The sequence below is a fragment of the Phascolarctos cinereus genome, unplaced genomic scaffold, assembly GCF_003287225.1.
Source record: "Phascolarctos cinereus isolate Bilbo 61053 unplaced genomic scaffold, phaCin_HiC Scaffold_3;HRSCAF=262, whole genome shotgun sequence".
Classification (NCBI taxonomy): Eukaryota; Metazoa; Chordata; class Mammalia; order Diprotodontia; family Phascolarctidae; genus Phascolarctos; species Phascolarctos cinereus.
The window spans coordinates 147,663,577-147,679,049 of NW_027555736.1; the positions used below are offsets into that span (position 1 = coordinate 147,663,577).

Below are 15,473 nucleotides of genomic sequence, written 5' to 3' on the forward strand. Positions count from 1 at the left end.
CTGAAATGGCCACATGTTCTGTCCTTTGCTCTTTTTCCATCTGTGCAACAGACCAGGGAGGGAATTACATGTCTCTCCCTATGAAATGCTTTTTGGCTATCCTCCCATAAAAGCAAAACTTTTCACCATAGTATATACTTTATTACTGAGAGGAGACACTTCTGTTGCCTCTTATGTATGGGAACTGCAAAATAGACTGAGAGAGCTTCACAACAAAAGAGCTGCAGTAGAGACTGGGCCTTTCGACCTTCTCTGCATGACTTCCACCCTGGAGATGAAGCTTACATCAAGAATTTCCAGCGGACCAGAGGAACTCAAACCACTTGGGAAGGCCTGTTCCAAGTACTGCTGACTGCTCTGACTCCAATCAAGATTGGCGAAGAAGAGTCATGGATCCACTGCACATATGTGAAAACTGCCCCTTACATGATATACCTCTTACTTTGTCTAATCTTACTAATACTACCTGTTGCTTTCTCAAATCATAATAAGTTAGTCCCTCAGAAAGTGGAAAACCAAAAGAGCATATTGGAGTATGGATTGTCTATATCTTGTTATGTATAATAGGCCTTATGATCCTTGGTTTTATGATATGTAAAATGCACAGAGCAGTACCAGAACCCAGGATACCTCTTCCTCATATCCTTCTCTTAATTCTGAGGATGGTGCCCTTTGCTTGCTGTGGTCCATCCCTCTAATGCTGACCAGTATGGAAGGGTGCTTTGATCTACAATCCCAGCAATTGGTTGTACTGGCCAGGATCTGGACCAAAAGGTGACCTGGCCATGGACCTCCCTCCCTCAGGTCTACATCTCCGCCTTCTATCCTTACTGCAGGATTTCTAGATACCTCTAGTACTGACATCATTTTCTGGGAAAAGTTATACAAACCAATCCTACTTAGGATATGACAATACTAGTTCTTATGACCCCAACTTCTATAACATCAGGTAGGAAGAACTTCCACTGCCCAGTTTGTCCTTCCCAGGGGAAATAAATGAACAGTGTTTTTCCTCTGTGGGTCCCAGCACTATTATTGGCCATCATCATCAGTCTAATACTTTTAAAGATTTATAGTTGCTGTAAGAAGAGAACTAAGCAATGAGTCATCTATTCTGCAATTGGACTCCTACTCTCTGTACCCACTATGAATAGAATTACTTTGAGAAGGAAGCAGATGAGCACTTCTCTAAGGTAGTGGAGATAGATTTTAAGAAGGAGATAGATGACTGCCTCTCTAAAATAAATGAATTAAAGGATCCCAGACCATCTTCTAACCCTAATTATCCAACAATAATTACAACTGATGAGGACTCAGAGGAACTGCAAAGCACCTCCTTGTTTGATGAGCATAGGCTACCTCAAGGCCTATGTAGAACAACCATCTGGCATTTTAATCCTTATTATATTGGTTTGATCTTAGCGCTCTTGCCCTTAGTCCTCTCCTTTTCCTTCAGGAGTAGGCCAAAGAAATGACCAGGTGAAACTTGTCTCTACTACTACAATGGGTACACTTTTGAGAATCCTGCCCTGCTTTGTAGAACTAATCCCAGAGCTAGGAGTTGCCATCCCACAACTCACTGACCTACTGTTACATCAGCTAGTCCTGCCCCCAGATCTACCAGAGCTGGAAGTGTTTGGGGGCTTGACTTTCCTGCTTTTAGTGAGCCAACCACTTCCCCTAAGTTTTCTTTTTCTATACCTTCAGTAACTACTTCTAGCATTCTCTCATCTTCCACTTTTGCATCTCCTGTAATTTTAGCAGGAAGTAGCCTCCCTTGGGGGAATAGGCTTCTTTGGATGAAAATGGTTGCTTTCTGTGTTGATATTTATCTCAGTGATCTTGTTGTTTAGTACAGACTTCCTAGCCTCTATCTGATGATGATTCTAGTGTTATTGCCCATTGCCCTCTCTGCTCACACTAGTGATTAGATTAAATAAGAATTCTATCATTCACCTACCTAGCCAATTAGAACCCATATCCCCCTAGCTTTATTGTATCTCACAGGTGTTGGGTTTGTCATCATCTCCACCAGAGAGATCTTGTCCAAGTCTCTGAAATTATGCCTCAGCTGGCGCCTGAAGAAAGCAATCTCTCTTTTGGGGGACCATTTGCACTTTTCATCTTTGCAAATTGTAAGATTAACCAGACTGATTGGGATTGGTCAGAATGGAATGTTACAGTGCCCATGACATTCAAACCCCTTAAGGAGTCTCAGATTTCAGTTAAACTCAATGCAACATTGAAAACTAGTGAGATATTTGGAATTTATAAAAATAGGATTCCTCCACTCAATCTTATACAGCCATTACTAGTGTTTCCTCTTTGTATTAGGAGAAATGAGAGTGAGAATACCCCTTTTAATTTGGGAAACCAGATAAATTGTACCATCACTCTTCCTTTTCCTGACATTAATAAGGCAAATTCATTTATCTATGCTAAAACTTGTTCCTTTTATGGCGCTGGTGATTCACCCCCAGAATTTACTTTTATGACCCTTGCTTAAAATGGTCAGATCTCTCCAGTCAATCAAAAATATCCAGCAGTTAGCATAGGAACTAGTGAGTCAAGGCCAGTTCATCATTTGTTCTAGAATAGTCTTTGCTTCTGTTCCCCCAGGGTGGTTTGGGACATGCAGAATTGCTTATGTAGTCCTACATGTATCAGTTTTTAATCATTTCATAGGCTTAATAGAAGGGAAAGTTACTAGAAACTTAGGAGCCTGGTGGCATAAATGTGAGAAAAGGTCAGAAGAATACATACCCAAACTTTGTGGCTACCTCCAGTCATATCCAGAGGGTTGGGGTTTTTGTTTTTGGGGGGGTTTTTTGGTCTTTATTTCCCACCACTGGAATGGGGTATTTAATGAAAGGCATTAGAATCATTTCTTCTGAAATTGAAAACTTCTCCAGGACACAGTCCAAGCCATCTCTCAGATATTTAAAGCTATCTCTTTTCTTCAGGGAGAAGTTAATTCAATGACACAGATAGCTTTCCAAAACTGCATGGCATTAGACCTTTTGATTGCTGCCCAGGGAGGGGCCTGTGCTATTATTAACCAGTCCTGTTGCTCTTATATCAGTAAGTCAGGAGAGGTTGTTACAAATATTCATGAACTCCAACACATTATGGCTGACATTCAGTGGATTGCTAAAGAGACATATGTGTGTACAAGTTATAGAGCTTGGCGAGACCCCTCTTCCTGGTTTTCCTGGATCTTTTCTTGATTTCAGGAAAGAATTACATTCTACACCTTAATCAAGTGGGGACTTCTAATCTTATGCCTCATGACTGCAATCCCATTTTATTAATTGCTGCACTGGCTTATGTTCTAACCTGTGCTCGAATTTAGTCCCAAAGAAACTTACAGCAGTTCATCTAAATGAATTTATAAGAATCACATGTTGATCATTGTATTTGTATTTTGCTTTATGGTATTCCGCCATAAAAAATTGTAACCCAATTGTTCTTATGACATGGATTTTCCAATTTTCAAAGTCATACCTCTGTCTGAAAACTCATGCCAGCCTGATGACATCTCTCACCTGAAGAACAAAAGAGCTATTGAAAGACGCTTGTTTTCCAATACCCAGCTCCAGTCCATCCCCTACAAGAGAATGAAGCTATAGGTCATCATTATGGGGTCTTTTCTTGTGATAACTGCTAAGTCTTTAGAAGGGCTGCAAGAAAGAACATATTTCATACAGGAGTGAAAATGATCGTATCATCAATAGGCTCACTAGGAAAAGGTGCTTAGTGTTGCTGATAGACATGTAATGGGTTGGGCATGACTCTTAGAGGTCATAAATGCAAAAGGAGCAAGAGACCTGCCCACCTTTCACCTGTGAGCCATTTAACTGACCTGAAATTCCCTGACCATGAGTTGCAACCAACTGGGTCCTCTGCTAAAATACAAGCAATTGAAAATCTTCTTTTGGAAATTGGGAAACTGACTTTGGTGTAACTTGAGTCTATCAACTCCCTTCAGAATCAGGCCAGTTCTTTGGCACAACTAGTTATACAAACTTTAGAACATTGGAATGAGTTTGACGGATTGATTAGTGACTTATGAAATTACCATTGTCCCATCTGACTTTGTATTTGTAATCCATTTTAATAATACTTCTCTCTTCAAGATCTGTTAGTATATGTTTTCCTTGTGATCACCTTTAGCTATCTGAGTATACAGATGAAGATAACAATACCATCGACACCCCAGGACTGATGTCATCAATTTCCATCAGTATTTCCTCCTCCACCTCATTTGGTCTAAGAGGACTCCCACACCTCACAACTGTGCTGACAAAACCCCCACATCTGAGTGTAGAGCTGCTGCCTCAAAGAGTTTGTGTGATCCATGGGAATGAAGCTTCTTGCTATCATTATAGGGTTCTCACTTATGGGAACTATAGGACTTTCTTCTATAAAGCGAGGAAAAAATGATATTGTTTTTCATGTGCTACAAATAATGACTGTATAGTTACTAAAACTGGTGTGCCCAACTGCCCAGCTTGTCATCTAAAGAAATACCTAACCCTCGTGATTCCCAGCAAAAATAAAAGGATTAGTGATCTCAATAGATTTCAGACTTGGAAGGAACTTGGATCTGTTCCTTCTTGTGCTGAGAGAATCTTTACAAAGAGATAGTGGTACTAACACCTACCCAGCTAACCAAGATCTCTTTCCTCCTACACGCAGTTGATTCTAGCAACATCCTCACTACAAAGTCAGTTCAATTCCTTAATATATCATTAAATATGATACTGCTGAATACCTTCTCACTACTGTTTAGTTATTACTAATGTCTCTTAGTTTTAATAAGATATTATAAATGTACTTGAAATGAAATCATCTATGTTATAAGTTAGTGCCCATTTCTCTCCTTACCTCCCAATGTGGCATTTCCTCTGTGAGATCTCTTTACTGAAGGGGACTGCCCCCACCAGTTTTTGTCAACTCGCCAGTCATAAGAGAGCTCAGAGTTAATGATCCATGAAAGACAGGTCTTTCAAGGATCAAAGGGGGAGATTGTGAAATTGAAATTGTTATTGATTGGGAATTATATCTAATCATTGTATCTAATCGGAATCAATATTTGTGGATTAAATTTAGACTTGATTGTATAGGCCCTATTAATAAAGTTTGTAATAAGTTTAACGTACCTATTCTTATGGGCTGAAATTCAGCTACAAAAATGCTAATCTGTGAACCTTGCTGACTATAAAGTTTTCCAGGGGATGGTAACTTAACTGGTTTATTTTTCCTGTTGCCCTGGGTTATAGAAATCTCCTCTCTAAGTCAGGCTGAGCATAGCCCAACCTCCGTCTCTGGGTTGGACCAATCACAGTCTCAGATGTGATTTGCATCATTGGACTATTTTTGTACTCTATGTAACCTATATTTTCAGCTGCCTAAAAGAGCTGTTCTGAGTGCCAAATGCACCCTTGACTACTGAGCAGTCTTGGATCCCGTTTATTGACTTTTGCTAGCCTAGTTAATAAGTTGGGCACATGTAGATCTTTGTGCCTCAATTCCTTTTTATTGTGGATTTTATTGTGACACTATTTGACATTATTATAACTAACTGTCCTTTCTCCCAGTGCACCCTTCAAAATTATTTTAAGCCTCCCCTGTAACAGATAAGTATAGTCAAACAAAACATATCCACACATTGACCACGTCCAGAAATATCTCATTCTGTACCCCTAGTCCATCACCTCTCTGTCATGATAGTCATCATACTTCTTTATAGAGACATAGTTGATCATTGCATTTATCCAATCATTTTCAGATGAGAGTAGTTGCCTTCACGTCTTATTGATGGGCCTGGATGCTCTAAATAAAGGGTTCTTTTTTTTTCTTTTTTTTGGCTTTTAGGCAGTTGGGGTTAAGTGACTTGCCCAAGGTCACACAACTAGTAACTGTCAAGTGTTGGGTCTGAGGCTGGATTTGAACTCAGGTCCTCCTGACTTTAGGGCCAGTGCTTTATCCATTGCACCACCTAGATGCCCCTAAATAAAGGGTTCTTAACCTTTTTGTGTGTCATGGACTCTTTTGGCAACATTGTGAAACCTATGGGTCCCTTCTCAGAATTGTTTTTTTAAATAATTGAAGGAAATTCGAATTTCAGTTAGAGGTTAATGAAAATAAAGATGTAATATTTTTTCCCATCCAGTTTCATGGACCTAGTAGCCAGCTACCTAGTAATGAGCCATGCTTAAGTAGGCTGGTTGGTCATCGAATGAAAAGCATATAGTCCATCTTGGTAAAATATGCCTTCAAGAACCCAGGGCCCCTCCATGTTCTGATAAAACATTGGGGGAAGTAAAGGGATGTTATATACATTTCTTTCAAATATTTGGCATCATCATCAAGATACTATGATTTCCCTTAAGTTGTCAAATTTATTGATTACATCCAGCATTCTAGGTGGTCCCCTGCGTTTTTCAATACTTGCCATAAGACTTTCTGATTGTGTATTTTTAGTATCTTACTTCAGTAGGACTCCTTTTGCCCTATAAATCTCTATTCTACAACAGGTTGGATCTTGCATTGATAGAATGTTCCCAGAAGGCATGAGTTGTTTTATAGAAGAGTAAAATTAAGGTCATATCTCCTGGGTGATTAATCAGTGATGTTCTTAAAGCACAGATGAATTTTCATTGGCATTCTTGATTTTAGGTTCTGATTTTGGTTGAAAATGAAGAAAGTAGAGAGTCTGTTTTTAGTGTGTTGGAAATTAGCAGTTTATCAGTTTAATCTAGAAACTAATAGGAACTTCAGGAGTTTACTCAACAATCGTCTCATTTCTTTCACGTAGGACATCTGTTGTTGCACACTTTAAGGGAAAGTCTGTGTATACATTTCAGGAAATACCTTTTTTGACCATTGATACAAATAGAAGGAGAAATTAAATTTCTTCTGCTGTGATGATCATGGGATGTTTGTTTCTACTGAATTGAAGGCCTGGACAGTGTAAGTAAAGTAAAGTACAAATAGGGAGAATTTAGATAAAAATGAAAACTTGTAAGTCTACATTATTTTCATCTACATCAGAATGTTTTAAATTCCAATTTAAACTCCTCGTCTTCTAGGTTGACTCATCACAACATAATACTACCTGTTATTGTTTTTATTTATTGTCATTTTAAAAACATTATTTATTTTTAATTTTAATTTTAAAAGAGCGGCTGGTGTAAGGAAAGTGCCAATCTTCTTTGGTAGAGGGAATTTTCTCACTTGGGAGTTCCCCACTAAGCAGCTAGGTGGTATAGTGAGTAGAACCCCAGGCCTGGAGTTGGGAAGACATGATTCCAAATGCAGTCTCAGACACTTATTAGCTGTGTGACCCTGGGCAAGTCATTTAAAGTCTGTCTGCATCAATTTCCTCATTTGTAAAATGAAGATGATAATAATAATAGCACCTACCTTCCTGACTTATTGTGAGGATCAAATGTGCCTGACACATAGTAAATGCTTGTTTCCTTTTTTTCCAGTGAAATTACAGATCCAGTTACTCATCCAATATACCATGCTTGATTTTGAAAACTGGAAATTTTTTAAGATCTATGACATTTCTATCTTGTCAGTTGTCAGATCTTACCAACTCTGCCTCCATAACATTCACGTTTGTCTCTGTCACTACCTTCAGGTCCTCATCTCTTTCAACTCGATTGCAGTAATAGATGGTGTCCTAGTGCTTCCAATATTTCCTCTCTCCCGTCCAACCTCCACACAGCTACCGAAATGATCATCTTAAAACACCTTTCAATTTGTCACTCTCCTGCCTAAGACCACTTGAGTAACTTACAAGCTAACTTGAACCTATCTTTCTAGACTAATTTTATGTTATTTTCCCTTCATTCTAGCCAAACTGTATTATTTCCTATTCTCTATCCATGACATTGAATCTGCCTTTACACCAGGCATTCTTAACCTTTTTTTTGTGTTCTGAACCCCTTCGGCAATCTGATAGAGCTTGTGAACCCCTTCTCAGAATCATGTTTTTAAATGCACAAGATAAAATACATGGAATTACAAAGAAAACCAAAAATTAGTGAAAATCAAGATATAGTTAGTTATTCCTCTTCCCTCTATCCAGGTTCAAGTACTTTGTTAAATCAATCCATAGGCTATGCATCTCTGGATAAAAAACTCTGCTTTACACAGTTTGTCGCCTGTGCCTGAAATGTCCTCTCTCCTCACTTTTACCTTTTAGAATCTCCATCTCTCTTCAAAGCTAAACTCAAGAGCCATTTCCTTCTCTGATCCTCTTAGTTGTTAGTGTTCTCCCTACCAAGTACTTAGTACTTACTATGTGTATATGTGTGTGTGTGTGTGTGTATGTATATGTGAATACACACCCACACTTTAAGTTGAATTCTCTGTATGCGTATTATCAGTATAAGCTCCTCGTTTGCAGGGACTGTTTTGTCTTTATCTTTGGACCTTCTCTGTGAAACACTATGCTTGATATATGTAGTAAATGGTTAAATGTTTGTTCAGTTGAATTAATAAAGGAAATGAACTAGGCACTAAAAAAATCTTATAAAAAATGTTTCCCCCATACACTCATTGGAACAGGTAATTACTGTGGCAGCTACAGACTAATTTGAAGTGTTAGCTGTTAATTAAAACACTGAAGAGGTGTACAGTTGTCTTTTGGTGTAACCAAAGCTTCTATTCAAACTTCATTAATCACTTTACAGTTAATGTGTTGAGGAAGGTCAAGACAATTGAGATGCAGTATCAGTCTAAAGTAAACAAGTTCCTTATCTCCCAAGTAGCATGCCATTTGCAAAGGAGGGATATATTCTGCCCATCTGCCTAGCATCATCTTTGTGATCCAATTCTTCATGATAATTAAATGTTAAATTGGTACTGTCAATGCACTGTAAACCAAACCAGGGATCTCTCCATTGCTCGAAATCTAACCCAAACTTCCACGGATGAATTGGCGTGCGTCATAATTAAATCATCAAGTCTTTCCTTTTAATTCGCTTGGAAACATGAGATCTCTCTTTTGGAAAAGGGATCAGCTTTCTTAACAAGCTAATTAAGTTGCCAAACTGTCCAGTACAGTATATATTAGATTATCTTCTGATCATGTTCTTATCACTGCTGCTTATCTCAAAAGTCCAGATGTTTTGCACTCTTGTTACTCAGAGTAACGACACTGTTTTTAAAATTTTTTATTCTTGAATCTTGGTCTGTGTATTCAACTGTCTTACCTTCACATTACCATTCTCAGTTGGTGATTTTAACATTCAGACTTAGAGTACATTGGCATTAATTAATGGAATACAGAAGGAATGATATCATATTCTAACACGTGTTACCTGCATTTACATACAAGTACAGTAACTGTTCTTTTGAATTGCATTTCAGATGAACTCTTCTGCCAGATAATGAGCTGCTGAGCACAACAGAATCCTCTTATCTGTTTTGTTATTAAATGCAATTATACATACCATGGGTTAAATAATTTCCTTAAGGAAATGAATGTGTACAGTTACTATATTTGCCAAAATATTCATAGAACCATTTTTTGTAGTAGCTAAAAGCTAGAAGCAAAGTAGGAACCCATCATTTGGGTTGAATGAATGAACACATTGTTATATATAAATGGAATGGAATAGTTTTGCACTGTAAGGAATGACAGTATAAGGAATTCAAAAAAGTATGGGAAGACTCCACAGAGTAGAGAAATCAATACCAGAAGAAAACACGCAGTGACTAAATATAAATGAAAGAAAAACAAAACAGAACAGAACACTAAAAGGCAGCAAAATTTGTGTTCATTGCAATCGATATTGGTTCTAGATGACTGATGTTGGAACACATTCCTTTCCTCTCTGTAAAAAGGTATTACACTAAGGATGGATAGTGTTACTTACTCTGTCCTCAGTCATTGTATCTGTCAATTTTGTTTAACTTCTGTTAGGAGAAAAGATCACAACGGGAGATACACAATAGTATAAAGTTTGCAAAACACTTCACATATGTTATAGGTGAAATAAATGCTGCAGATAACTTTTAAATAGTCAGAAACTAAGGTTAAGTCTTTTGCCATGGGTGATACCATTAGTAAATATTAGAAGCAGGATTTGAACCCATATTTTCCAGCCTCCAAGTTCAATGTTCTGTCTACTGTGCTATATTGTTTCTCATAGGGTACCGTGGCAGGGATTATTGGGAAGTAAATATGGTTAAAATGCAGTAATAAAATGTTTTTTTTTTAAATTGTCATACCGTACATAATCTAAAATTCTGACACTGAAACAGCTGCCTGTTTCCATCCTCTTCAGAGAGGCAATGTGGCAGAGTAGATAACGTGCTGAACTTGGAGTTGGGAAATTCTGTGTTCAAATCTTGCCTGTAACGCTAATTTGCTGTGTGATCCTGGGCAAAGTCAGTCACCCTCTCTGAGATCAGTTTCCTCATCTGTAAAATGAAGGGGTTGGATTAAATAGCTGCTAAGGACCTTCTAGCTTTAAGTCGGTGATCATATGATCTGTTGAAATACCTTCTTACCTTGAAGGCTCAAAAGTGAGGATGACTTCCTCCAGGAAGTCTTCACTGACCCATTCTTCCTGCCTGTACCTTCTGGGGAAATGAATCTCTTCTTCCTTCAATTTTATTATAGAAATTTGCCTCCATCACTTTATTGTATTCCTCTTGATCTTCTTTGTACCATGGTTATTTGTAAATAATGGTTTTTCCCCTCTTAAGTGGTTGTCACTTCCTTGAAAACAGGGTCATCATCTTTGTGTAGAGCTCAGCACAGTGGCTTGCACATGATTGACATTCATTATTTGTTGAATTTGAATTTATTACCTAAGCTACAAGCCTGGAGTGTGTTCTGTTCCCCAAAACTAGCATTATAAAGTATGTAATGTAAGTTTCTGAAAAGTTGTATATCATTGAATCTTCGTAAATTGAATCATATTTCACATACCCTTGAGTTCACTATTTAGTAAAATGTTGCAATAAATCCTTTTATAACTCAAAAGAATACTTCAGAAGTGTGAGTAATCACTCCCAAATGCATTTGTTTTATAAGGATACTTTTTTTTTAGCTTATAATGTGAGGATACCTGTAATGAAGTCTAATTCTTAAAGAATCTATACAGTCATTGAATTAGAGGCTTAGTGGCATGTCCAGAGTTTTACAATTATATTGGTTACTTAAATAAGCAAAACCTTACAAGTAAGTCCTGATGTTAGCTGAATTTCAGTGATGTGGATATGTGATACCGTTGATGTAGACACTCTGCTGATACAGAGCACAACAAATTCATACTTGTCCATGTTGTGCCACTGTTATCCACATCCTCTCTTTAAGTCCACTATTAGGGTTCTATTGCATCTAATAGAGGCCTCTTTTATGTTCTTTTCATGTGGTGTGGATACCACTGAAGTTGGCAGGCTGACTTGCTATTGGTTTCCCCTTGCTTTGGCTACCTGACCATTCTATCTTTTTTCCAGTCATATATTTCTCTGTTTACAGCCTTTACGCTGTTTCTCCTGGAAAATTCCTGATTTGTAATTTCTGCAGCCAGTTCATGCCCACCATACTTTTTGCCATTGCTCTTTGGTGGCATATGCTTTCAAAATATTTATCTCTTCCTGATACTTAAAACAATATGGCAAGTTGTTTCCAGTTAAGTTTCATCACTAAAAGTTATGAACCTAACTTTTAAAAACACCTACCCATCAGAGAAATCTGACAAATCTTTCTGCCTGAAGTGGAAACTAACGTTAATGGTTTGTGTGTGCAGGTAATGTACATTGTTTTTAGAAGCAATCAGTAAATATTTATTAAATACTTACTGTGTGCTAGGGTCTATGCTAATTACTGGGATACAAAGAAAAAAAATTATCCTTGCCTTCAAAGAGCTTTAGTCTAATGGAGAAGACAACATATACATACATTAATGCATACTAGACATATGGAAAGAAGATGGAAGCTCCAGTTTGGTTGACGTGACAGTACCAATTGAAATGTTGAGAGTATAATAAAGTGATTTTGCAAATGCTTGTCAGTACAGATAGAGATTTTTTGTCAGTGATGGAATTAGGAATAGATAAACTGTCCTCCCTGGCCTTTGATATGCTCATCTCATACCAGTCATGGAGCCTTGAAGAACAGCCAACTCTGGATATATATAACTCTTATATGTGGCAAGATCTTGGGTCTAAGCAAACAGATTTGCTTCTTTTTCCTTTTAGTGACTTGGGATAACAGGATAACTTGGGATGACTTGCTTGATGAATTCAATGCTGTCTAGGTTCAAAAGGCCACATTATATTAAATGTAGAAGGTTTCAGTGTGATTTCTTAGCATTTAGTTTCTGGAAGCCCTACTTCCTAGCATTTCTTTAAACAATTTTTTTCTTACCTGTTATTTTACCATTCTCCAGCTCATCAGCCCATTATTTTGTTCCTGTGTATATAGCTTCTTTTCCTTTCCTTCTTATTGTTATTTTTTCTAGTACTTCCCCCCCCCCCCCGAATCAACTGATGGTTTTAATCAGGGTATGCCTATCATCAGATGTCATTTTGGCAGAAATTCAGAATTTCTGAGTATGTTACAGAATAAAACATTAAAAATTTGTGTGGATATGTGCAGTGTTTCACCAGAATGCTTCCTACCAGGTAATACCTTTTTTTCTTTTCTTTTTTTTGGCCATATCAACTGATGAGGACATCTACTATGGCATATAATACTTGTGTTCTACATCAGTAAAATCAATCACACTGATGAAGTCACATCTTGAAATCACAGTATTGAAGTTAAGAACATATATTAACAAATTTAGTATTTCTTCCAAATTGTTGAGGGTTCAGCACAGTTTCACACGATGGGTTCTCAATAAATGGTGTTTATCATTGTTAGTGTTACTTGAAAATCTGTCAGTGCACATTATTATAGATATGATGATTGAATTTATAGTGTGTCAGTAAGTTATTTTCAAAAGTTATTTAATTTTTTTCTTTCCCAGAGCATATCATGTCCCGAGTGGAAAAATATTAGCTGTAAAGGTAAGCTCTAATAAAGGTTTTATAATCTTTTTCTCCATTAAAAAAATATTATTCTTAATGCTAACTTTTGTCTTACTCTGCCTTATACTTGTTATTTTTAAATATACCTTTACATTCAAACTTCATTCTTAGTACAATGTCTGGCATCTGGTCAGTACTTAATAAATGTTTTGTGACTGACTGACTTTCTCCAAAAGTCATTGCAGAAATTTAGGGCATTAGGTAGTCATTGAAGAGAGGTTAAGATAGCTATCTACTTCAGGCAGTAGTTAGAAATAGCTGTGGCCCTCTTTTGTAATTCCAAGTACCTACTCATGTTTGTCTAAGGCTTTATCGTGGTAAATTAGGAAATATTTAATAGTCTCTTTCTTTATCATCACCAGCGATTTGTTGTGTTCCAGCAGTGTAATATATTTATATATAACGAAATAGCAACATTTACATTGCTAGAATTGTTCTTATATAAGAATCACCCCAAAATGAGTGAATGAAAAGGTTAGCCACTTTAGTCACTTTATCTATTCCTTTGATCATACAGTTGGTTCTAAAACTACATTCAGTGACGTTTTTCAGTCTAGTAGCTTTGAATAGTTTGTCTTTAGTAAGTTGTCCAAAGGTTCACAAAGCTCACTGTTGGAGATATTTGCCAAAAGATACACCCTATGATTTTGAGGGCTTCAAGAAAAATCAGGAGTCATCTAGCCCCAACCCTATCATTTTTCAGATAAGGAAAATTGAGGTGCAAAGAGGTTAAACGTCTGATTAGTAATAGAACCAGTTCTCTTTCTGAATTCACATTTCCATTCTCTATCTAGTCACTGTCTTGACATTTTTTAGAATATTATGTACAATTCTCTCCAAACACAATCTTTTCATTTCTCTGCATATGCTTCCCAAATCTTTTACCGTAGTCATTGTAACTTCATAAGTGATTTGGCTGTAGAGATTTATCAAGCAGTCACCAAGAGTTTCTTTAGATTTCTTTCCTTTATTTTTCATATTTGTCTCTTGTTTAATTCCTGTTAGAATATGAGCTTCTTGAGAGCAGAGATTTTCATTCTTTCTATTTATGTCTCTAACATGTAGAACAGTGCCTCATACAGAGTAGGCACTAAATAAATGTTTTTTGATTGACTCAAATCTGTGACATCCTGTGGATTCAGAGAAAGCTAGGTTGTTATTTAGGATGTTTTTGTTAAATGTAGTTAACTCTCAATTATTTACAAAAATAGAAGAGAGCAGTGAGACTTGTTAATGTCTGCTTTAGAGTATGTTACATTATATTTTTTAGCAGTAGATTTGCTTTATTGTGTTTTGCTTGGGCTAATAATAAATTTATTTTGTATTTTCTGAATAATGTTTTCAATTACAGCTATTAGAATAAGTAATTCTAAATGCATATATTGTTCTAGAATTGACAAATGTAAATAAATTATAAGGAAAGATTTATCATATTGTCACATACCTGGTTTTGTTTTGTTTTGCTTTGTTTTTTAAAGAAACAGACTGCATTTGTAAAACTCTTCACTAAATTGTATGATTCTGGTTACATGGGACCACTGTACTAATGGATTGGTGATTTGCCAGTGTAATGCTCATCCATAATAAAGGTTATAGAGTGAACTGCAGACCAGTGAAAGGGAAAATGAAGAGTAGGATTGCTGAAAACTTATGAAAGGATAACCTTTTGAGGGAAAGAAAACATGGCTTCTCTAAGGAGAAATCATGCCCTACTAATCTACTAGGCTTCTTTGAGAGATTGAGGGCTTAGAGAGGAGGGTAAGTAAAACATAAGGGCAGGAGCAGGTGGTCAGTGGTCATAATGGAATTAGCCTCCCAGAAGAGACAGGCGCCATACTAAACTGGATATTGGAGGAAAGCTTCTGTCATAAATAGGAACTTAGTTTAGAGAAGGGAATAAAGGCTTGGAATCAAATCATACATACATACATACATACATACATACATACATACATACATACATACACACATATATATCTGTGTGTATATATGTGTGTGTGTGTATGTATGTATGTGTGTATATAGATATAGATATAGATATAGATATATATAGAGAGAGTTGTGTCTGGATTTTTCAAAGGGAAGGGTCTTTTTTAACATTTTTATGAATGTGCTGAAAAGTATATGCTGTGAAATATACATGTTTGTAGATGACAGTAATCTTCTCTGGGGTAGTGAAACAACTATATAAATAGAAGTAAATTATGAAAAAAAAATTTGTGAATGGGCAAAAAAAGTAACACCACCCTCCCACCTTTGGCCATATGCCCATAAGGAACTTCGTTATTAGTAGGTGGACAATAAATTTAGGAAAAAATAATGCAAATAATACTTCTGAATTGATGAATTTTAAGCTGTTATGATCTAGGAAAGAGATTTAGAAATAATCCTTCTCTGTTTTTCTAGTA

General features: G+C 36.7%; 1 protein-coding gene across 8 annotated transcripts in view; it reads left to right on the forward strand.

Annotated features, from left to right (window-relative positions):
• The window catches only part of MAP2K5 (mitogen-activated protein kinase kinase 5), a 282,818-nt gene that overhangs the window by 95,832 nt on the left and 171,513 nt on the right, over nt 1-15,473 (forward strand). For all 8 annotated transcript variants that reach the window (XM_078151216.1, XM_020982680.2, XM_020982672.2 and 5 more), the window contains one exon: nt 13,005-13,044. In XM_078151216.1, coding sequence (XP_078007342.1) covers nt 13,005-13,044 — 40 coding nt within the window. The remainder of the gene's footprint in view (nt 1-13,004; nt 13,045-15,473) is intronic.